Source organism: Pezoporus occidentalis, unplaced genomic scaffold, assembly GCF_034315485.1.
Source record: "Pezoporus occidentalis ecotype Australia unplaced genomic scaffold, CSIRO_AGI_Poc_V1 ctg55, whole genome shotgun sequence".
Lineage (NCBI taxonomy): Eukaryota > Metazoa > Chordata > Aves > Psittaciformes > Psittacidae > Pezoporus > Pezoporus occidentalis.
In genome coordinates this window covers 740,986-765,523 of record NW_026915888.1, presented here as the reverse complement: position 1 = coordinate 765,523, position 24,538 = coordinate 740,986, and the positions used below count along the sequence as shown (strand labels likewise).

Genomic DNA, 24,538 nt, shown 5'->3' with positions numbered 1-24,538 from the left:
GCGACACATGCACAGCATCCCTGGGCCATCAGCACCCTGACTAACGCCGTCATGGAGTTACAGCTTCCAATTGGGAAGGCTGGAAGTGAGCTCATGGCCAATTCGCACCCTTTGGGTCTGGCTTCTTAACCAGGATTTTGCTCAATGCCTTCCAATGAGGTTTTAGCTCGTTAAGTGCTTGCCCAGTGACTGTCTGCATGGGAACTACTAGAAATAACCAGACTCAACAACATGCTGGCATGGGGCATGCACACACTGCCATGGCTCAGTGCATCACACAAGAACACCCAACAAAAACAAGCAGCACTTCAGTTGCATCCTTTAAATACAGCCAAGGTCATTTACGAACACCCAGCGTAGGTCACACTCTGCATTGCCTGGGTGCAAAGGAAACAGCAGCGCATGTATCTACATGTGATTGTGAAGGTTTAGTGGGTCTGGAGGGGTGCTCCCCATGGGGCTTCACCACCCAGTTATCAGTTCCCAACCCACCCAGAGCTCTGGCTGGTCACATCCCTGTGGATGCACAATGGAAAGCCTCACGGAAAGGCCACCTCATAAATCTTCTAGCAACATCTGGAAGAGTCACCGCTGAGGCAGTGAGAGGACTGGGTTTAATATGTGGTCTGCCCTCAAACCGGGGACAAGTGTGGGACTTTTCACAAGTCCTTAAGTGACTTAGCAGCACAGATCCCATGGCCTTTCAACAAGATCCATGCTCCTAAATCACTTGCATGCTAGGGGAAAAAAAGCCCATTGCAAATGCTGAACACTGCATCCAATTATGTCAAGAGTCACCGATTTTTGCCCGATTATAACGTCACATTTAGAGTAGGGAGATTCACAGAACTCTAGTTTTAAGGCATTTTATTTTGCCAGCACTGTTCATATCAACACCTACAGGACATCGCTGCTTGATTCCCAGTTCTCAAAGCACCGATACATCACTTTCATGTCTCCCTGCTTTGACAAAACTCCCCTTAAACTCCAATGGGGTTTCACTCGGGCACACTCCCAACAAGCGCTTCTGAACATCCTCGTAACAATAGTGCATTACCAGCCAGAAAGAAGTGACAAAAGCAACTCAAAGAATCACAGCAAACCAGCGGAGCACATTTGATAGGTCTACCTTGAGCACTCGCCGGCTAAAGACAAGTTGATCATTAGCCAGAAATCCATGATTGAGGTGAGGAAAAACCATCTAACCGGGTAAAGTGGGAGGTAGAGGAAGAAAGAGCAAGAGTTGAAGATGAAATCACAGCAGAAAAGTGAGTTTCAAAGGCTGTAATAATAATATCACATCTTTTCTCTGATAATTAATTGCTGCATGAGGAAAAATAATGTAGGTAGCCAACAGTGGTTGTTTTAATGTTCTGGATACACTGAAGCTTAGTAGTTAGTAAACAGAGGGAAACAAGTATCTTTTCATTAGTTTACTGCACAATAGGACATTCAAAGCAGCTGGGGTACAGAGGATTCCCCTGCTGCAGGGCTTTCTGCAGAATAAAGAGCATTATTCCAGTAGACCCCATAGGGATATATCCCAGCATTTCTCCTGACACCAAATACTATCTCTTTTTCAGAGGCTAAAACGAATACTAATGTATTCCCCAGCCTGTAAAATGCAGATAAATCTCTCAGACTTATACGATGCAAAAACCCAATGTATTCAGACCATGTCAGTAGTCATTGCTATTGTCTTTTAGCCTTTCCACTGATCTATCTAGGGAGGAGAGACATTTCCTTTCTCAGGACACTGCTTGCGTCTCCCTTTCCCCCCATCCATCCCTGCACACATCCACAGGAGGACCAAAGGGATGGTGAAAAGCCACAGGCAGCTCTGTGGGAACACAGAGCACACCCCCCATGAAGGTTTTGGAAGGTTTCTAAGGAACAAACCTCTTATCCATTCATCCAGGGACCTTTTACATCCCCCTAAACCTGAGTTTTGGGTCAATATTGCACAGACAAACCCACCTCCTGCCCAGCTCCCAGGACAAGCTCAGCAGCAGGCGTGCGTAGGTACATTGAGCATGGATGTTCTAACACAGCCATCTCAGAAAGGGAGGGGAAAGGCAGTGGCATGTTAAAAACTGATGAGCCCTGGCAAATAAACCCCTCCCAGTGATTTCTTTCAAGCCATTCTGGGGAGGAACAATGCTGAAAAGCCCAAGTTGATGGCACGATAAATGAATGGGGACACAGAGTCCTGGTGCTCGGCCAGACCTTCCAGATACTACAGAAACCAAAAAGGCTCTACTGGGAGCAAAGGGTTTTGTGGTAGACTCAAAGCACCAAGTTTTATGGCTTCTTATGTGCACAAAGATACACAAGAGCATTAAGTGGGATTTGCAGAAAAGACCAAGAAGTAAGACGTGAGCTGAAGCCTTTTTCTTACCCCTCAGATTGCTGAACACCATCCAAGTAAACACTTTCCAAGCTCAGGGAGCGAGTCTGGTTTATAAACCGGTCCTTTTCATTAGCATAGCAATGTATTTGATTTCAAGAGAGGAGTACAAGCACAAGTGTCAGGGCACAGGCCCAGCCTTGGCCGCATCCTGCTTCAACTCCCTCGTTCCAACCTGGAGCAGAGGGAATCTGTTCTTGCTGCCTCCTTTTAAATACACTCATATGCACTTTGTCAGTGTCTGGTTGTGTTTATTGCCCATCCTGCTGAGGTGAGGCTGCACAACAGCCCTGCTGATGCCATTTGCAAGAGCTAGCACTTAGCACCTAAGACAACCCAATGTGAACTCTTCATTCAGCTCCCCAAAACCACCCTCCGACAAGTGCCATCAGGCCCACTCAACACATGCAATGACCTCTTTTTTGCCCACGCTGGTGGCAGGTCTTTATTAGAGACAGAAAGAGAAGCAGCGCAGACGTGAGCACATTCAGTAGCTAGTCCCTGATTGCCTTCATCTTCCTTCCACCGTGAGAAATCTGCCTCAGGCATCATTCTCTTTTAATCTATCATTCCTAATGATAATATTTTTGTGCTCACTGACACACATCATCCCCACTCCACTGCCCATAGACACACATTTACGAGGGAGAGGGCGCTGGATAAATCCCTGGTTATTTATCCTCCCATTGATGCGATGACTTGCTGCAACACATCTTTCAAAATCAGCTGAACAAAGCCAGCACTGAAACTGGAGGAGGAAGATAGATTACATTAAGAAATAAACCCCAATCTGTGCCAGATGGTATTAAGAAGTTTTGTATCCAACCCACAACCCTGTCTGCAGACATAAAGGGTGCTATTTTCAGAGCCAGGCAGCAGTTTTCACACCTACTTGTGCCTGGCCCTGCCAGGCTTGTGTCTTTGCCTTTCCTCCCAGATTGTAAGCTTTTGTACTGCTCTTGTGCAAAACGACACAAATAAATCTAAAAGTAATAAAGATCAGGAGGAAAAAAATCCCCATACATTTTTACTGGTAGGTTAACACATAGGGCGAGTGTTACCTTGGGAGCTGGCACTTGCCCCTGCATGTCCAGATGGAACCTGTCCCCTGAGCATCTCCTCCATCAGGAGGTGGGTTCCCACATCATCCAGCAGCACAGAGCACAGCAGCCTTGAGCAGCATCTCCTTTGGCATCACCCCAGCCACCAGCCCCAAAGACATCCACAGTCCCAGCCAGGGAGTGAAAGCTCACACTCCTGTGCTGCTGAATCACCTCTTAAAGCCTCTTCTGAGTATGGGGTGGGCACTTAGCCATGCAGGGAATAAATCTATCGAGTTTTAGGGGCTCTCAGAGCCCAAGGGTGATGTTTCCAATTGTACCCAAGGCAGCTGGGAGCTGCTTCAGAAATGACACCAACTTCAAACACTGACTTAGGGGCCCCTAGGGGAGAAAAGGAAAAGAACTCCAAGGCATCTCTGCCCACGTTAACCCCTGAGGTCCTGGCTGTGCTTCCAGCAAACGCATCCAAACCTTCCAACCAGCCCTTGGGTGCCAGCTCCAAACCTGGGCTCTCCATGGGGACCACAGACCAGCATCTCAGCACATCCCCAGCAGGAGCCCACAACTCACCTCCGTTACTGTGACAGAGCCCACCTTGGAAATACCATATACCTCATAGCGAGCCTTCTGTTTCATCCCCAGCACGGGAGACTTTGTGCTACTGCTGCCATCACCAGCACCACAGTGGGACCACGGGATAGCCATGTTTCTGCTGAGCCCCATGGGGACCTATCCTGACACACTGCAGTAAATCTCAACTTCATGTAGCCCCAAGAGAGCCATTTCCACAAAACTCCATTAATTTCCATAGCCAAAACAGTTTTCCCTCATCATATAGTTACTTTAAACCCTTTATTTTCCAAGGCAGCCTCTGGAGTGCCACCACACTTCCAGGTGGGTAACTCAGCAAGAGAGAAGGAGCTTTCCATCATACACAACACCATGCCAGGCCTTTCCTTGGGACACCAGGTCTTACCACCACGTGCTGGTGCTCTAACACCAACAAATGAGGAGCACAGATTCAAGAGAAACATGGGGCTTGTCTCTGACACTGGAAGGGGTAATTGGGGATATAGGAAAGTCCAGTAAAAGCAAAAAACATCATGAAGCACCCAAAGGTCTTCAACTCTTGTTTCCCCCATGGTCAACGATAGGAAAACCACCAGAAAGAGCTCCAATGGCAAAATTAAATGCTTCCAGAACTCTCACCCTACTTCATTTTGCAGCGACAAAGCTGCACAAAGCCTCGTTTTGTGCAGTGACCAAACCCAACCAGATCTTGGTACAAATCAATGTGCTGTGTCACTACTTACCCTCGGGCCGATGTCCCCTGCTTCACCCTGTGCATCAGGCAAAACAGCAAGGGTCAGCTATTAGAGTTCAGATTGCAACCACAAAGGAGCAAGCACAGGGTCAGCTGGATGCGGGAACAGCACGGAAAGGAAGTGGCAAGAGCCCTGTTGCTTAATGTATTCAAAACCAGGGAGGAGAAGGGCTCGAGACAACACAATAGGAACGATTCTGCCCTGGCAGGCGATGAAACAGATAATAAATCAGAAATAGCAGATTGTTTCCAACTCTAAGGCTCCCCTAGCAACTGCTTATGTCCTACACATGCGAGGACTAACTGCACTTGCAGTACAGAAACGACCTTCTTTGGCTGGTCTAATTTCATGGGAGGATGACATGCAAACACAGAGCGATGGAGCCCGCAGCCTTGCTCCTGAAGGAAGCTGTTTGCCACTCTCCTAACCCTTAAGGGGTCACCAGGAGCCCTACAGCATGGATGAGCTTTAAGGAGATATTGATTCCTCCCACGTTTTTGCAGTTCTTTCTGCCCTCCCCTTCCTGGGGTTTTTCCAAGAGCAACCTGAGAACCCACTGTTGTGGTTCCACATCCCAACAAACCCCAGTGGTAATGTCATGCTAGTTTATGGGGTAACCTGAACTGAATGAATTAGAGCAGGAGGAGGATTATAGAGCTGCTTCCCCAAAAGCCACACGTTAATGCAGTCTTTACCTTTTCCCCTTTTGGTCCTGGAGGTCCCTGGAAATACATGAGAAGGATCCAAGTTAAGCAATGGCAGAATAATCAATGCACATAGCATCGCTGCACTTACCAATTCACAAACCTGAGCCATGTTCACTATCATTAGGTTATACATGATTTTAAGCTACACAATGCTTCACATGAGTACCACACCACCAAAAAGCACCAATGTGGTCCTGCCTGCTTTTGCCAGGACAGGGGACCAGAGAAGGACCGGGGCAGAGCAGGCAGCGTGACAGCCGCTCACAAACACATGACCCTAAATAGATGCAAGGGGTTTCTTGAAGTATTAAATCACTTCTAGAAAAACACATGCTCAGCATATCATTACAACGATTATACATCTGTTTGAAATAAACAAGGAGGATGGGCTGCTTTCCTTGGCCTGTTTGTTGAAGACATAAGTCATCTTCCCCCTAAGCAGCTTTCTGTAAGACAGGCAGGCAGAGACACGCTGCAGCCCCAAAGAGAAGCCACAGAGCAATGCTTTGATGTGCCTGCTCTGCATCCTCCTTCCAGCACAGAAAAACACTGAACCTTGGGGGTCAGCTTGATTCATGGTGTTTGCTGAAGCTGGACCTGGTGGGATGCAGTGGGGGGAAAGTCAGCAGAGAGGCCAGCAGTGGCAGCATCCACAACCCTGTGTGGCATCCACAACCCTGCGCAGCATCCCTCCTGCTGTTTGTTTGGCTCAGAGGCAAGGCTCCTGGCCCCTTACTGTCATGGAAGAGATCACAAACAGTCTCATTTGAGTTTGCTTTCTCTATAAGATGTTCCCTGCCTCTCACTCAGAGTCCCAGTGTGCACACACAACTCACAGCAGTCCTCATCTATGTGCCTGCCATAGGGCAGTAGTGCAGGAGCCTGCTGCTGCTGTTGGGGTTTGTGCTGCTCTCCCAACATGAGGCTTTGTTAATTCAAAGCCAAACCCTGAGCACAGCAGTCTGAGCTGGTCTTTTTGCTTTTCTAATGCTTTATTCCCAGGGTTCTTCTCATTCACATTTGTCACCTTCAGAGACAGGATATAAAACCACCACTGCAGTGTACAGCTATAGCAAAACACTCAGGAACTGGCTAGAAATAAGCATCTGCACTAACTTTTTGATGGCAAAGTCTGAATGGTTCCTGCCCCTTTGAAAATCACATTTGGTTTAGGACCAGAGCTTGAAAAGATTTCACGTGGGGCCCTCTAGTGAACGTGGTGGCACAGAGTGGGATTTTGGCACATGGGTAGCAGCCATCCAGCTGAAGGAATCGGAGCTGCCTGGGGTAAAGCTGGCCTAAAACCAGCAAAGTCTGTGTTTCTGCAAAATAGGGCAGCAAAAAGAGTGGGGAACCCAAGTAACTGAAGGGCTTCCAAGCAAAAACGAAGTCAAGAAAACAGCTCATAAAGCAAAGTCCAGGCTGTTCCGCAAAGGGTTGGATGGACACCGAGCATTCCCAAGCATTTCCCACCTGGGCTTCTCTGGGGGGAAATGGACCCAACTTGGGAAGAATTACCTTTATGATAGCCCTTTTTAGTGCCAATGCATGCAACCACAATCACTGCCTGCTTCTTCCAAGGTGCTACTGGAGGTGATTTCCCCAATTTGGCCTGCCTCCAAGCCTCCACTAGCCAAGATGAGCTGACAGGTAAAGCAAAGCTCACCTCGAGCTGTGCCAGCCCTGGCTCACGATATGAACTTGCATGTGTTACAGACCATAGAATAATCTTCCTAAACACAATCTAAACAGTTACATGTGTAGTAATGAACAAGCAATAGCTGAGATTCTGCCTATGAATTGCACAGCAGTGTGAATAAGGACATGTTACATTTGGCACTCGGTGCTACTTACTGGTTTGCCATCCAAACCAAGAGGCCCCTGGAAAAGGAAGCAAAAGACAGTGTTATTAAAAACCAGAAATAGCTAAAAACCCCACTATATTACAGACATAGCAATCAGTCATGCTCTGAAAGAGGCTCTACTTGCTTATAGCGCTATCTTTGGCTATGTTACTTGTTACCTAATCCTTCATCCATGCAATCCAGCAGGAAGGTTTCACAGAAGTACAGTAAGAGGCATCAATTTGCAGAGGATGAAGGAGCGTGAAAGGAAGCAACAGGATTAGTGACAGGGGCAAGGTGACACTGCTCTAGCAATGAAACACGCCTGATTTGGTTAAACTGAGCAGATCCTGGGCCTGACTCACATCAACCTCACACCTGAACTGATCTGTTTTTTGCTAAAGGACCTGCCAAAACACTACCCTTTTACCCAAGATATAGGGATCAGCCATCTCCATCAGTCCATAAAGGTCAATCTCATCGATGGGTGTCCTGCTACAGAGGAAGGAAGGGTGCATCTGCCCCTTGGGATGATACCCGTGTGCTTGGCTCACCTGCAGGGATACAAAGCTGGAAGCACACTTGTATCTGCAGGACTAAGCACTTAGTTACTCAAGTTCTTACCCAGGGCTCCCTTCCTAGGGCTGCTGCAGGAGTGCATGGCAAATCAACATGAAAAATGGTTATTTCCCTACTATTTCTAGTAGGTAAGCCCTTACCTAACATAAAGTCACTGAACCTGTTTGGCCATAGGAAACTTTGCTTTTGAGAAAGGATGCATGTGAGGAGAGGAAGCACAAGTGCTCTAAGGCCCACGGATGAACCCAAAGCTACAGCTGGCACACTTGGGGATGAAGAGGAGCACAAAACAGTGTAAATCCCAGAACTGCACTTCCACCAATCCAAAACTGCCACCAGGGAGCTTAAAACATTTCCTCATTTAAACCCAAAGGCTCAGCCCTGCAAGCTGCTCCTGAAGAGACACAGCATGAAGGTTGTGAGTCAGCAAAGCCCTCAGACAACTGCTTCCACCTCCACGTTTCCAACATATGCTCATGTGCAGATGTGCTGGGCTGAGACATCTTCCAACGTTACAGTGCCATAAACCAGGAGGACCCACCAAAGCAAATGTAGTTTGGACCACTGGATAACACAATGATAAAGCATCAGTGTTCTGTATTTCTTAGGGAACTGACGAGGGTCAATCTTTTATAGTTTAGCTTAAATCTGTGATGGTAAAATTGAGCAAAAAGAGAAAGATGAGTAAGAGAAGCCCAATGGCAGCATTAAAAATAGCATCCTTCCAGCTTACAGTTCTGCCCATTGATAAGGAATAAATCAGCCTGCAGGGACTGTGGGGACCAGGCTTAGGGTACAAAAACCTTGAGACACAGGGTTAGGAAAAACAGGTAAATCCAGGTGGCTGAATCCTGAGCAGGGCATCGGTACCGGTGTTACAGGGACTGGGGGACCTGCATAAGAGATGTTCACCTGAAAATAAACAGGGATTTCTTCACACAGCCCAGGTCTCTGAAGTGACAGACATCAGTTATGCTGTTCACATGGTGCGCGTTGTTTCTCATAAGGGACTAGCAATACACAACTGCTACGGAGCAGTAATGAATAAATGAATGCAGGCACATCCGTTAATGAGAAGTGCTGCAGGTTGTAACCAACTACTTCTTCCCCTAACGCCCCTCTGTGCTTTATCTCACCTGAATTCCTTATGCTGCAACACCTGGGAAATGCATCAGGCCCATAGAGCTTCTTCCTGAAACTACAATGGTTTGAGGCAATTCACCTGATGCAAGTCTCTGACCTCCAGAGGACAAGATGTGGGCCCTGAGCACAGAAATCGAGCACATTGGGCTTCTCAAAGGAGTAGAATCCAGACTTTTTTTCCAATCTACAATGCCAGTTCATCAGCTTTTAGCTATTCTTGTATCGGTCCACAAAGGCGCATCCAGAAGGAAAAACAATGGCCTATTCAAAGGATGTTTGTTTGAGGGAAAGCATTTAATGCTTGAGAGAAACAATACCCATTGGGCTTTCAAAGAGGCCCTTGGCTAGCTGTGCTGCTGAATGGACAAGACTAACTCAGACTTTTAAATGTCCTGTTAGTTTGGGCTGGAGATTTAATTGACTGAGCTCTACCTCCCCAGCCAAACATCTACATGAGCAAAGGGAGGGTTTCCAGGCAGAGGACTGCATGTGTAACATAGGAGAGAGCAACTGAAATCTGGGCTTCTGACTGCCTCCAACTTTCAGGAGTATGCATGTGTTGAGACTGTTATTGTCTTTTATGCGACTTCTGCTCCATGTCATTGTAATTAAAGATGAAGCAATCTTTAGTTTATTTGATAACTAAGAAACAGGAAAACAACGTGTAACCCCCTATTCCCCGAGTCAAAAACCTCCTCTAGAGAAGTTTGCATTTTGGGGGTGATTTGGAGACAAGGGGAGGACACAAAAACCACTAGCACAGAGTGTAAGAAAAGGGTGATTTTTCTGGCCAGCCCATTCCAGCATCACAGTGGCTTCACTCTGTGCTTTTTTGGCCAGGGATGAACTTCACTCATGCCTTAACCCCGTCTCAGTTACAATCCTTTCACTCCAAATCACACACAGGGACCACACTTGACGTTATTAAATGCTCACTACATTGAGAGGGAATAAACTTTCCATTTAGGACAAACTTGATGCTTGAAAGCAAGGCAGAGAGAAAATTCAATCAACTTCCCCCCAAACATGGCTCTGACTAAAGCCATCAGTGCACCCCAAGCAGGACAGAAACCCATCGATCCTGGGTGCTTTGAGGAAGGTGACACTGATGTGGTCCCAGCTGACATCCTTCGGTGGTCATCAGAGCCCATTCCTAACTGGTAATCAACTCAGATCTCATTTTCTGACCATGTCAGAGCAGGAGGAACTGAGCTGAGTGATAACTGCAATTACTCGCCTTGGCTTTACCTCTCACAAGCTGTAACACAGGTAACATGGTGTTCCTGCAGGCAAAATGACCCAAACCATGGTGCGTCCCCACTGCCATCGCCTGGGTGAGGACACTATTTATATAATGGTACATGTTTTGATATACATTAATTGCATATTATTTAACTTTATAGTTATATAATGCTGCTGAGAATGCAGACGCATGTTGGATAAGGCACTGGGGCTACGTGATGCGCTCTTGCTGCACACCTTGGTTTGGCCACGCAACATTTCAGCTTCAGAGGAAGGGGACACATTCAGGTATGTTTTAAAACAGATTCTGGTTTTCTTTCACAGTAGAATCGCAGAAATCTTGGATCTAGCACCCAAACGTCACCTCTCATTCACCCAGCACCAAGATCAGCTGAAGGCTTGCCAACAGTTCTGAGTTCACCAAGATGGGAAGACAAGAAACTTGCAAGCTCCAATTCACGTGCAAAAGGTCTTCTAATAAGTAATAAGCATTTTCCCCATACATCCCTCAGAGCAAGCCAGGGGCAAGCCCAGCTAACTGGCCCTCTGCCTTCCTCCTCCAGTGCCATTACTGCTGCTGGCAGGGAGGTTCTTGCTTTAGCAGCATTGCAGGAGTTTAAAGGGAGGAGAACAGGCATCATTAGGACAATCCCGAGTTGGGAAATCTTCCCTCATGGTTATTTTTAATGTTTCCTGCTCTGCTAAAAATTAGCGCAGGCGTCAGAAGGAGCCCTGCAGTCAAACTTGAACAGATTCAAAGGGCTGCCTTCAATCTCTGCCTCTGTGGTTTCAAGGGATGGTAAAATCTTACACTGGAGAAAGAGGAAAGTGTCAGAACAAAAGAGCACGGCAATATTCTATCATCATTGAGCGGCGTGGGTTGGAGGCAGGGAGCAGGGACCACCCTTTCCTATAGGCTATGCTGTAAATCATCGCCAGCAGAGCAGTGTCTGCTGGCCATGAGGCTCCTCAGCGCATTGTTGTAGGAGAGAAAAGCTCTGGTGAAAGCTGTGGCCAAGCACGCGCTGCCAGAGCCATCACAAGGGAAGTGGAGAGAGGCAGCCAGGTTGCTGTGGCTCCTCTGAGCTTCCAAGAGAAAGGAAAAGGAGAGAAGAGGGATTGAGAAATGAAATGCGAGTCCTCTGAACAGTAGCTGAGAGCCACTGGTGCGAACTGCAAGTGAATTGAGTTCAAGAGATGCTCTGGATGTCACCTTGTCCCCAGCTACTGCTATCCCTTCCTCAAGTCCTTGATGGAAAAGGACCAGAAACCCTCATAAGTTTCCACTCCATCCAATAACACCTCTGCTACAGTCATCATCCACCCTCCCAAATAACAGCATTTAACTATCTGTGAAGAGACAGACTCCATATATGAAATCAGTCACAGGAGGTATTATCCCGCACGCACACTGACTGCAATGGCTCAGAGCCTGGGCCAAGTCCTTCGTGCAAGGTTCCACCAGCATCTGCCCAGACCTCTGGGGTGCCCAAAGCGAGACCCCAAAATCATGCCAGCCTGTGGCACAACACAGCATTGGAAACATTCCTACCAGAATCTGTCTTATTTAAGCATTAAGATCACTATAATCATGATAGCTTCATGCTTAACTTTATATTGCGTGGATGGTTTCACTGGACTGGGATTGCTGCACAGGAGAACAGCCATGCACTTAAAAGTATACATTTATTTTCCAGCATGAACATGATTAATAACAATTTTTGTTCAGTGTTTTCCTTTTCTTTGTTTGAAAAAAGCAATTCCAGTATTGTCCAACACAAATCCCCCTTCGGTCCATGACTGCATGCAAACCTGAAACCTCTTTCTCATTACTGGGTGATGGGCTTTCCTTCATTAAAAAAAAATCAGATAGCTCTCCAGTCCTATTATAGGCACAAAGCAGCCATGAAATTTTTTTTAATGTTTGTAAGACTAATGGTTTTAATTTCAAAAGTAATTTACTTTTGTCATCAGTGTGTTCTCCTTCCATATGGAATTACAGAATATTTGAAGAGGGAAGCTTGGCTAGCCTGGCTGTCGCACAAGGGATACAAGTCTTTTAAACCTATTTTCTGGGTAAATCAGTAAAATGCCTTTTATTCCTCTTATTATTTTTCTTCTTTTTAAAACCAATAAAGAACATAGAGCTCCAAAGCGAGCCCTGGTAAATACCCCATGGCCAGATTTAACAAGAAACCATTGACACAACATTCACCAGTTTTCCATGAATTAAATACATCCAACCTTCATGATTTAGCTCATACCAAGTCGCAATCACAAGCACCTCTGGCAGGTCAGGTCCCCCCCAGCCATGGTGGGAGGTAGCTCAGGGACTGCTGTCACCCTGCATCCTAACAGAGGCTGACAGCAATGCATTGAGGCAGCATCATTCTGCACACAAGGAGCAACTGATCTATAGTCTTCTCTGAGACAGCAGCAAAATGTCATAGAAGTAAAGATAAGCCTGACATAGGTATTTATTTAGCCACTAAGTTGTATTCCTGGATCAAAAGCTACTTTAAATGCCAGTCATCACTAGCACATTTAGCATAAGGTAAGAGAAATGAGTACTACCAGTGGCAGCTCCTGCTCGGGACAGCTCTGGATTCACAGCACAGCAGGAGGCACTTGTGCGACAGAAGATGTTGCACATTGTTTTCATTCAGCTTCCTTCCATACACCAAACCCTACACATGGTATAGGCACAAGATGCAGGAGGGCTCTGAAACCCAGGCACAACCACTTCTGCCTCTACATGTGCATTACCCCATGGGCTGGCTGTACAACATGTTGGGGCACAGCTCACAGCCACTGAGTTTTGGGAGTTTAATGGGAAACCATCATCTGGTTTGGTTCTCTATCCCCTCTAATCCATTTGCTGCCTCCAACCTGCACAGCCCCAGAGCCAGGATCTCCTTGCTGGGGTAGAAAACCCTATTTCATTTTACAGGGGAGAACAGTTATGTGTTCCCCCAAATCCATCTCCCTGTAAATCATAGCTCCATGAGTAACATCCAACCCCAGCCTTGGGGGGCATCCTGATGGGGCTGCTCTGGGCAGTGGGGTGAGCTGAGCTCCCCTTGCCCATGGCTGTGGAAGCTCTAAGCCCTCTCCCATATTTCTTTCCAAAAAGGCCACCTAAGCACCCCCAAGGCATTGCCCACAGCATCACCAAACCCCTATAGGTTCCTCTGAAACATTTCCCTGGGGAAACCACTTCCCCCAGCCTAAGCTGACAGTAATAAACCCCCAAACAGAGGTGCCAGGTGAACAGCAGCAGCCTAATAAGAGCCAAGTGTTAATAAACCAACCCAAACCCACAAATCTGTGCTCTATTCAGGACAAAGAGCTGTGCTCATCCTGCTGGGCGGCCCTTGCCCATTCTCTGATGGAAACGGAGCAGAAAGGAGCGGTAGTTTGCTAAAAGCATCACCCATAATGCAAACCAGACTGTGGGGCTCTGCAAGGGAACAGCCACCTCAGAGGCTGGGCTGGTCCATGCCAGGCATCCGGTGGCCAAGCAGAGCCCATCTCCTTTCCACAGGGCACAAAAACTTGCAAGAATATCCAAAATCCTTGGGAAATAGAAACAAATAAAGGAAAAGAACCCCAAACCTTATCCTCAGGGAAGAGCACTGGGCCCTGCCTGCAGTTCATCCCCTCCTTTGCCTCACCAGCATGGGCTTACCAAAGTGCTTCAGTTCTGAACCACCTTCCTAGCTGTATACATCCATCAGGGTTTCATTGTGGAGATAAGGGAGCTTTTCCACTGCAGGAGCTGCTCCTTAACCAGAAGATGTGCCTTACTCCATCTGTTCGCAGAGCTCTCTCCTTGCTTTGCTGGATGACTTCCCAAAGATGCTCAAGGAAAGCACCTGGAAGCAAATCCAGCACTGACTGGTCCAAAGAAACTGCTGGGCTGGAGCTGTACGGATGCTGCTTGAGTTTGCAAGCAAGTTGACTTGGATGTGCCACAACATAGATGATTTGTTCCCTCCTCCCGATGGAAACTGCTGAGATTCCTGGTCAGGCATGCCCAACCAGCTTATCTGCTGCTGAGCATCATTTCAGTAGCAACAGCTCGCTCATCTGTGCATCACATTGCTCCAGTTTTCTTCCAAAACAACAAACTGCTTTTATGGCAGAAAGAGTCCCCTGACTTGCCCCAAATTTCTGAGGTTTAAATGAGTTCCATGTGTTCTGAGCAATGACTTGTTTCAAGCATTTGGTGCCCAATTGGGTTTTTGACGTCCATCTATGCGAGAGAAGATGGGCTCTGTGGTGGGGATGCAAGTTTGAAGTCAGTAAGCAATTGTTTTGGAAGAACATTGACATTTCAAGGAAAGACTTCAACCTTTTACTGCCGTTATATTCACTCCCCACCAGTGCCATCCGTGGCTGACGGCCGCTGTTCTGATTACCTCTCTTTTGTGGTCAATGAGCAAACTCCTTGGTTTTTCTCAGTTTTCCTCTGCCTACAAGCCAAGCCTCAGCACCACGTGGCTGTGCCCAAATGCACTGGAAAGACAGATGCAGATCCACCGGCACTTGCACTCCAAGTGAGGAACTAGAAGGAAAGCAGCCAAGAAGCCAGAAACTAAATCTCTGCTTCAGCCAGGCATTGGATGGTCAAGGAGTTTTCCCATATTCCATCCTCATCACCAAGCCTCCCTCTGCATGAACCAGCTTGGGACAAGGTGGTAACAGAGTCCAAATCACCCCCTGAAAAGCCATACACAGCCCATAGCATAAATCTGACTGTGCAATATAGGCAGAGAAGTTCTCCTTGCTGGTGTCATCAGCACCTTCACCAGACCCCTCTGCTCTCCCTGGCCAGAGATGTTGGCACCGCAGCAGACACACACATGCATCTGCAATTCCTCTACTGGGTGGGATAAAAGACAACTTTTTATTTTCCCTGTGGAAGAATTACCTCTGAATCAAGAGGAAAAAGTCAACTGCTGCCATGGAGAGCTGGTCTTTACAAAATCATTGTTGTCTCCACATCAGAGAGCCAGTAAAATGGATGCAGCAGGAAAAGACGCTGGATCTGCTTTCCCTGATTAAAAGAGGTTTTCCCCTCTAGGCAAATAATTACGTGGATTGGCCACAAAACTGATATTAAAATAAAAGGAAAAAAGACTGGAACTACAAAGTTGGCCTTGTAAAATGGATGTTTTACTTCTGCCTTTTGGGCTCTTACTGGGAAAAGTATGTGTGCAAATGACTTCATTCACAGGAGATGCTCCTTGAAGTCTGAGTGTTTATGAGTAAAGATACTCACAAGAACAAAGGACTGAGTCCTAAAGTACAGTTATGGCCCTGATGAACACACCTAAGAAAGCTCAATAGCCAGCTTACAAACAGAAGCCTTCGTTTTGAGGATGGATACCAATCACACGGCACAGCATCTGAAAAGATCCAAGTCTAGTGATGCCAGATGTTAAATACGAGATATTCTAATTCTGTGCATGCACAACCAGCCAAAACACCCGTGCAGCACACAAGCACTCCGTGTCCATGCATGAGCTACCACCCAGGGTCTGGAAAGCATCTGCCTGCTGTGAGAAAACAGGAGAAGTTTGAGACCCACACGCTCTTCTCTACAGCCCATGGGATCTGACTCCATAGCATGGTTTCCCATATCTCACATGGGATTTCTGGCAGCTATCCTGAAGAGCTAAACCACTGTCTGTTGCTCTGGTTTGGGCATGGAATGATCTTGAACTACCCATGGCTCCCTTCTGCATCCTTCCCAAGCTGCACTCAGTGTGCCCAAGCAGGACTCGGAGGTTATTGCATGGATGGAGGCATCATCAAGGCCAATTCCAAGCTACTTCTACAGTTCTCCTGTAAAAGCTGTTTATCATTAACATCACATCTGTTTTTCTGGTGCTGCTGTTTCTCAAATGCCCAAGTGCACTTCTTGGAGCTTTTTGGTAAACTCTGAAGGACCACAATGGGATGGAGAAACTGCCACCAGGAACAGCCCTGGACACGTGTTCCTTATTTCCCATACATCAGCCTGACTGCATTCAGAATACATTTATGGGTCACGCACAAAAAGCTTGCACAGGCTTTCCCTTGCTAAGTTACCTGCACTCACTGAGATTCTGAACTGCAGAGGGAAGAAAACCCCAAACTCTGTTAGTTATGGCCAAGCTCTGGAGCTCCAACCAAAGTCACTGTTACAGCATGACTGTGTTACAGCACAGGACTGTGAGTCGGGGAACCAACTTCCCTTCTGCATGTGGTCCTCCATCCCATCTCCAGACACCAGCTCAGAAAGAGACATTTGGCTTCACTTTACATCTTGAAAACTAATTAAAAGCAGAGTTTATGATCCTTACGAGTCAATTCCCAGCTATATGTATTACAGTGGATAACTCTGGATTTACAGCACTGCAGCCAAAGGAAGATAGAAGCTCACTGTGCAGGGCTGCTAGAATAAAGCTTCTGAAGATGCTGAGGCGCTTCGATCCAACAGCTCCTTAGCATGAGATGGACTCCATAACATAAGAACAGGCTGCACAAGAGTATTTCAATTTTGACTGAGCAATTATTCCCCCAAAGGCATGCCAGCATGAAGCAAAACCTGTGTTGTGCCTCTCCTTGACCATAATTCCATCAATTAAATTGGTGTAGCTACCTATCATTAGAAAAGGATGCTATTACTCACTATTGAAATGTCTCAGGTAACAAGCTGCATTACTTCTAAGTAGGCAGAACTTAGAACCTTATATCCCCACCTTCCCTAAAGGTTCCCATCATTGCAAGCGACTGCCAGGACCGTGCCTGGGCTCCTTCAGGCAACACACGAGTGATTTGCAGAATTCAGGAGGCAAACATTATACACCAGAGGAACAAAATGAACACCACTCTGCTCAGCTAAAAATAGATGCTAATATTCAAAGGAAAATGTATAAAATAGGAAACAACTCTGTTTCATATCATACTTCTTTTGCCTGCAAAGCCTCTTCCCTGCTCTGCTTTTTATTAATGAAGACATGCACATGAAGTAATTCCTCTCATTAATCAACTTCATTCCTTAGGTTTCTTCCCACTTGAAGTGACAGCCCTAGCATCCAGGATGTCACGTAGCGGAGTAGCAGAGTTTTAGGGAAGGATGAGTGGCAGAGGCAGATGAAACTCTCAAGAAACAGAGACTTTGGCTTCAAAAGGCCTCTCCAAGTAGATGGGAAGAGGGAAGAGAATGGGTTCTGGTGAACCACAAATGCAGCATCTCAATGGGAAAGAGAAGAAATACAGTGTAGGACAGCTGAGGAGTTGGAAGGCAAGGATAAACCATCCCCACATGGGGCAGAGGAAGGGACAGGGGCAAGGCTGCTACAAGCACCACCCAACCTTTGCTTCTCCTCTCCATTGAACAGCCACATAATGTGAAGATCCTCCTGCACTCAAAGGTCAGCTGCAAAGCTTGGCTCTTCCATCTGCTCCTCATTTGCTCTTTTCCCCTCCAGCCCTGCTAACGTAAGCAGCCGAAAGCCCCGCTGCATCAGCCCTGTGCACAGCCAATCTGTCTGCTTCCCTCCTGGCTTTACAGGACAAATGCCCCCCGACACACTGACGCACTGACAGCACATCAAGTCAATGTGCTGCTGGTGCTGCCTGCCTCCGAAAGCACGGCTCAGGATCAATCCCAGGGGATCCCGGCCCCAGCGCGTGGCTCTGCCCAATGACAAACACATTTCCATCATTGCAGCGGCCACACATCTGCTTCTCCTCTGCTCCAAAGTTGAGCTCAAGCTTTAGGGCTTTGGTTTAGGGATGGGTCGGGTGGTCTTTTGGCACAGGTTGAAGGTGTCGTCCGGATTTTCCTCGTCAATCCCATCTAAAGGCTGCTGTCATCTCTTTGGGAAAGCTGGTGTTGGGAAGCCACCAGCAGGTCACCGAGCTGGGCATTGCAGACACAGCACCACCACCAGGCAGAGTGAGCCAAAGGCAGATCAATTGCTCAGGACCTTGTCTAGAAACTGTCATTTTCTCTCCTGAACTGCTCATTTTGCAGCATTTTTAACCACTGTTTTTTCCTTAGAGACCACTGCATCTCTAAAGGGTCAGTAGAGCCCTGTAATCAACCTGCAATTACCAATTATTCTGGGATGTCTGTATAAAGGAATCATTTACACTGTGTTTTTCACTCACCAATGCTGCTGGTTCATCCCAGAACCCTACACACCTACGTGTTACTCCAGCCCATCACTGCCAGCACAAAGAGCCAGAGGAGCATCTGATATGGCAAAGGCTTGTATATGGCAGCATGAGCTTAGGACTCATCATGGACATGAAAAAGCTTTTTCCCTTAAGCTGCCCTTGCTATCAAAGAGGTCACACTAAACTGTGTATCTGCAGTCTTTCTCCATCTATCAAATCTGCCTGAAACGGGCCAGGTTCAAAAGTTACTGGAAAGGAGGAGAGAAGACAGACCCACGCAGCCCTTAGCCCATAGCAACCTAAACTGAAACTCCAGATGAGGTATACGTGATGATCTGTGCTCAATGGGATGTCAAAACCAAGTCAAACAAGGCTGGAAAAGCAACAAACCCCAATGTTCTTTATAGCTGTTATGATAATGTTCGTAGGATATGCCACAGGCCTAAAAATAGAAACTAAATCCTCTCTGGGGTTTAAAAGATAGTAATAAACCTGCAGAACTTCATAAAGAAGAAACTGTTTCTGCTGTAAAGTTTTATTGTAGGGCACAACCCCCTCCTCTTAAGAAAGAAGTATCAAAGTATTGAAAGCATCTTATAAAAGCCCTTTTCTCTTTGGGCCCCATCTCCATAACTCTGGTTCACTTCATCCCTTTAAAGCTCCCACTGCTTGCAGCTCGGTTATACACCAGCAGCTCACAAATAAAGCACTGTTACCCAAGGGATGTCCATCTATCCCTGACACCAAACACCACTTAATATCCCCTTGCTGCTTCTGCGTTTGCACCACATCCACCTTCTGAAACAGCTCAGAGCTTATCTGATCACCCTGAAGGGATCTAAGTAATTAAATTGATTTGAATACAGAACTGGATGTAATAAAGCCTGTCCATATATATATATGTATGCGTCTATATACATAAATTAAAGCCTGTCCACATACTCCTGTTCAGTAGGACTCTCAAGCCTGCTTTATGTTCAGTTTCCTCCTTCTTCAGGTACACATATTGCTTTGGAACGCAATTATCACCCTCTTGATTAGATAAAGCTAATTACAGTAGCCGCAGCCACGTAGATGCAGTAATTCAGTGTTTGCTGCATTTGGCTTAGCCAGTTTTGCTCAGTCAGTAGTAGACCACAGGTCCTGGGGGAAGGAGAGAGGAGGTGACATTAAAGTCGTCATCCCAGTGCGGATGTGGCAGCATCACTGCGAGTCCCTGACAGCATCCAGAAGAGCTGGAGCAGCACCAGAATCCTTCACCAGGAGCTGGGCACGGTGCTGGTGGGTGATGCTCCATCCTAAGGGAAGAGTCACCGTTTCCTCCCAGCCGAGCTCTGAAAGCCAGAAATGCAGCTAAACCACATGCACAAGCTTTGCCAGAGACCCAGAAAAGAAGGGGACAAACCTGCCACGGGCACTGCTAACCCAGCAGTGGTTAGCCACATCCTGCAGAAGTGGAAAGCTGCCCTAAAACTGCTATTAAAGAGCCCAATTGGAGCAAAGCCTTCCGTCTTCATTCCCAATAAATCAAGCTCCTAATCTCCAACAGACCACTCGAGCAGGTACCGCCTGAGGGAGACAAACCCCCTGGAAACCGGCAGCCCTGCTCCCTCTGAGGCTGAATCTATTCGCATCAACTGATGGAGATCCAAGTACTTTTGTGTTACAGATGCAGCAGCAGCAGCAGCTTGTTGTGCAAAACTAACCCCCTTCTGGGACTAGGGAAATGCTGCTGTCCTCCCCAGGGAGGCTCACAGGGATCCAGGGGAAAGGAAAACCAAGAACAGCTCTATTTCCCTTCCAATCCTCATCCCTTGACCTCTATCACACACAAAACCTCAAGTGATGATTCTCTGGTTTATGGGTATTCAGGGGGACCCAGACCAGGGCATGAGGTGGCAGAGACAAGGAGTGAGTTTTCCTAACACTGCTCCTTTGGGGAAAAAGAAGGAAAAAAGTGGGGGGGGGAAAGGCCTTAACCACAAGAAGGAGGTGGCTTACTACTTCACCTTATAAATGGAACAAATACCCAAGCAGCCCCTTCCAGAGCATCAGGCAGCACAGGACTCACTGCACCCATCCAAGAAAAACAGGAGGAGAGCTCAAAACGTCCTGTGAACACGGAGAATCTGCACAGTGATTTTTTACCAACTCATTACACCAAGTTCATGCACAGGAGTTGCTCCCTGACAAGCCACTGAGACCCTCAGAGCTGGAGCGGCACAGCCATCCAAGGGCGTTCATGGGGACTATGGGAGTTGCCCATAGTTGCCCAATTGGAATATGGCCAGAACAAGGTCTCCCTCCTCCTCAGAGCCTTTAACAGCCCCAGGTTACCAGCTTTATTTGCCTCCCTCTAACACAGTAACATCCCAGTGGTGCCCATGGGCATGGGAAGGGCAGTGACTCCTGAATTACCCTTCCTCCTAGCCTCTGCAAAACCTCTCCTTGCCAAAGGGCTCAGCAGGACACCTCTGCTCCCAAGGAAACATCTTTGGAGATGGGCAAAACAGCAGCTCTCTCAACACCTGAAGCCCTTTCACCAGTGTCCCCAAATCTGACCACCTACAGCTATGAGTGCGACAAACACCAAAGCCTTCGCTAACCTTGCAGTCAAGTGAACTCTTAGGCAAGAGTGTGAATAACACCATGAAAAGGCTCACGTATTTCATCCCATAAACATTAATGGAGAATATCGCACAGGCTCCTACGTTTAAGGCTAAATCCCTCAAAGGCTATCACTAACGAAGAGGCAGGGGAAAAAAACAATCAAGAAAGGCAAAGAAAATCAAGTGTCATGGAAAAGATGGAGAGGACTGCAGAGTGCAGAGTAGGAGAGCATTAACATAAAAGGAATGGCAGAGTTACCGGGTAACCATCACGTCCTGACTGCCCCTGTGGTGGGGGAACAAGGGAGATAACAAGTCAGTCAATGCACCCATAGCAGCATGACAACACATAGCAGGCAGGAGATGGGGCCATTGGCCATCTCTCCAGGGAGACCTCTTGGGGCAAATTTCCTACCAGGAAGGTCATGCCTATGGCACATTCCCCTCAGATTTCCATCAGTTACTTACCGAGGCTTCTGCCAGCTCACCCCATCCCTGCTGCCTGTGCTCAGCCCCTGAAGCCATGGATGTGCACGGTATGCACTAGATCCCGGCCACAAACCTGCCCTGGGATGCGGTACCAAGAGGTATGGGAACACCCAGGAGCTGGGAAGAGGCCGGGGAGGTGATGGTGCTGCTGAGCCAGCAGCCAGGGCAGCCCTTCTGCCCAGGAGCAATCACTGAGCTTCAAACTCCTATCCCAGCACTTGACTCTGTGAAGGCTTCCCTCACTCAGATCCATTAATTTCCTCACGGATGCAGTTCTCCCAGCTCACCTCTAAGCTTCCCTTTACTTTGCAATGAAAAGCTGATGCTACGGGGAAAGACCCGACTTAAGCTGCTACTAACGCCTGCAAGATCAATGGAATAAAACACGACCCATTGGGGATATTTCACCTTTTCTGCTCTCCTCGGGGGGGTTCCCAAAGGCGTTTACAGCTCGAGCTGCCATTAAACATTCCGTGAGCTACAGCAGAGGAGCCTGCTGCAAGCCAGATTCCCGGGAAGGAGCTGTTAAGTATTAGCTGGTACACAAGTAGGCAGTAAAGCGTGTATCTGGTACAGCAATGTCATCTGCTACCATAAACATAGGTTATGTCAGCATGCTGTGGATATACAGTCAGATTCATGCATCTCTTACGGCATGAAATAGCTCTGGCAACCCCCTTCCTACCACGCACAGGGGTTCTCCCTCTTCCTAAGCGCCCCTGCAGCTTTTAATGCCTCCTGCAGCACTACTGATTCAGCCAGAAACAACACTGCCTTCAACAACCACCTATTTAACAAATTACAGTCTCGGGATAAAGTGTACAGTGAGGTTTTTTATGGAGATGTATGGCACTGGAGCACACACAGATAAATAGGAAACACTTGTAACTCCCAGCCCTTGCTTGCTGGTGAGCTCCCCAGCCAGCATGCTAATACATAAAGTGTTTGTTAATATCTGGGACTGCAAATGTTTAATTACAGTCTGTGGCAAGTCTATCCTCCAATTGTAGAAATTTCCTACCCAGCATGTGATTTTAATACCCTCCAAAACAGAGGGTTTATAGCACATCTGAGCAGAATACCCCTTCCTCACAGACAGGACCATCAATCATCCAACAGCCACAAATCCTGTCCCACAAATTCCAACAATTTCATACACACAACCAGCTTATGACAGCCAAAAAACAAAATACCAGAACAACTGCTACTAGGGAACAAGGGAACGGAGGATAGAGTTTTAGCAGAGTGCAATGCTATACATGTAAGATGTAATCGATTCCTTATGGCCAAAAATCAAGGCACAGAAGAAACTAATAGAGTCCTGTTGAAATAAAATAATATTGTGGTTCTGTGGGCTCTAGGACTTGTATTATTATATATTATGTTAAAAGAGGTCTCTGGCAAACGCCGTTTATGCTAAAAATGCAGGGCTTAAATTAGGCTAAACCAGGAGTTGTCTTTTAAAGATGGGCAAAGGGGGAGGAGGCAAATCAGAAAGGTCTTGGTTGTGTTAAACCTCCCCTGTGCTCCTGTTGCAGTGCAACAGTGCCGTGGGAACCAGGAAATGAAACCAACCAGCGACAAAGAAAAACGAACAGTGTGCCATATGCTGCCGATGTCAAATCGCATCCAATAAAAGTGAGCAGGGAGCACACGTGAGGAAGCAGAACCCAGCCGGCTGCGGGTGGGCTGGAAACAGCCTCTGAGCACGAGCAGAACCGCAACGGTGAAATAAAGCCATTTAAATAAGCCAAAGGGCTGCAATCAAGAGGAAAACGTCCCTTAAACGATGCATATTTGGGGTTTCAAATAGGCAGCGTTGTCTTCACTTGTAACGTGCCACGGGCAATGGGAAGTCACCTCCCAGTGGTGCTCCCGCGGTAATTCCCAAGTCGATCACTGTTCCAAACCCCATGGAGTCACTTTTTCTCTGGGCTGGAGAGGCTGCGCTGCAGTTTTTAATTACAGAATATTTACAGGAAAATTAATTTATTGACAGGCACCGTTTCTGAACAGTGACGAACAAGAAAAATCCATTTGTCTGCATTTCTTGAGCCAGGGTCTTGGATTTATTGCTAACGCTGGGCACAACTTTTAGAGCAAATTCATTCAAATCTCCTCAAAGGATGGTTGAGCCAAAGCTGTTAAATCTCAAATTTTCCCCATTTGCTCCTTCAAAACCTGGCAAAATAATTATTCTGCTTAAAACTCCTCTTAGGTCTTGACATTAAAAAATGAACTTGCAATAGAAGCAAAAATTCAAAGGGCTGAAAGCCACTGACTAAACCCACAGGCAGAGCTACCAACCCAAAAGAATCAAAGCCACAGCACTGCGAGAGCCCCTGTGCTTCACGTGCCTTTCCTTGTCCCCCTTTGGATTTTAAGGTGATTTCAGAACTGGAAATGAACTAGCCCAGGCATAGTTAAGAAATTTATGTTTCCTGAAACGATCCCTTTTCAACCCAGGAAGAAAATGACATGAAGAAACATCTTAGTGCAATGATGGAGAAGGACACATGTGGCTGCAAACAGCCTGCACCTCTTCTCGTCCTCTGTGGGAAGGAAGGTAGAAAACCAGAAGCACATAATGCCCATAACTTCATCTTTAACAACCTCTCAGCAGCTCAGAGGGCACAAATGAATCTCTGCATTCTCGCTCCAAAACCAGCAGGAGAACATCAGGCTGGGATGTGGTGGTGGCACAGCCAAAGGCACGGCTGAACATTTGGAAGGAGGAGTTGACACATTTTCAACTGTTACCCTTTCAAACAACAAATTCCCCATAAACTGTCTCATTGCATTGGTTGGAATGCTTGTTATTCTCCCCAAGACTTCAAAGAGAAGTAAGCAAGCTATGGCTTTCCCTCTAGCCCCCTTTGTGAGCCTACTGAATCCGAATTGAGTGATGGAAACACAACAGACAAGAAAAGCAAGAGAGCGCTTTAGAACCAATAAAC

General features: G+C 47.0%; 1 protein-coding gene across 1 annotated transcript in view; it reads right to left on the bottom strand.

Annotated features, from left to right (window-relative positions):
• The window catches only part of COL23A1 (collagen type XXIII alpha 1 chain), a 170,930-nt gene that overhangs the window by 13,332 nt on the left and 133,060 nt on the right, over nt 1-24,538 (bottom strand). Inside the window, exons 5-9 of the mRNA XM_062637998.1 lie at nt 24,342; nt 7,355-7,381; nt 5,489-5,515; nt 4,782-4,808; nt 1,130-1,201 (exon numbers count right to left, since the gene is read on the bottom strand). Coding sequence (XP_062493982.1) covers nt 1,130-1,201; nt 4,782-4,808; nt 5,489-5,515; nt 7,355-7,381; nt 24,342 — 154 coding nt within the window. The remainder of the gene's footprint in view (nt 1-1,129; nt 1,202-4,781; nt 4,809-5,488; nt 5,516-7,354; nt 7,382-24,341; nt 24,343-24,538) is intronic.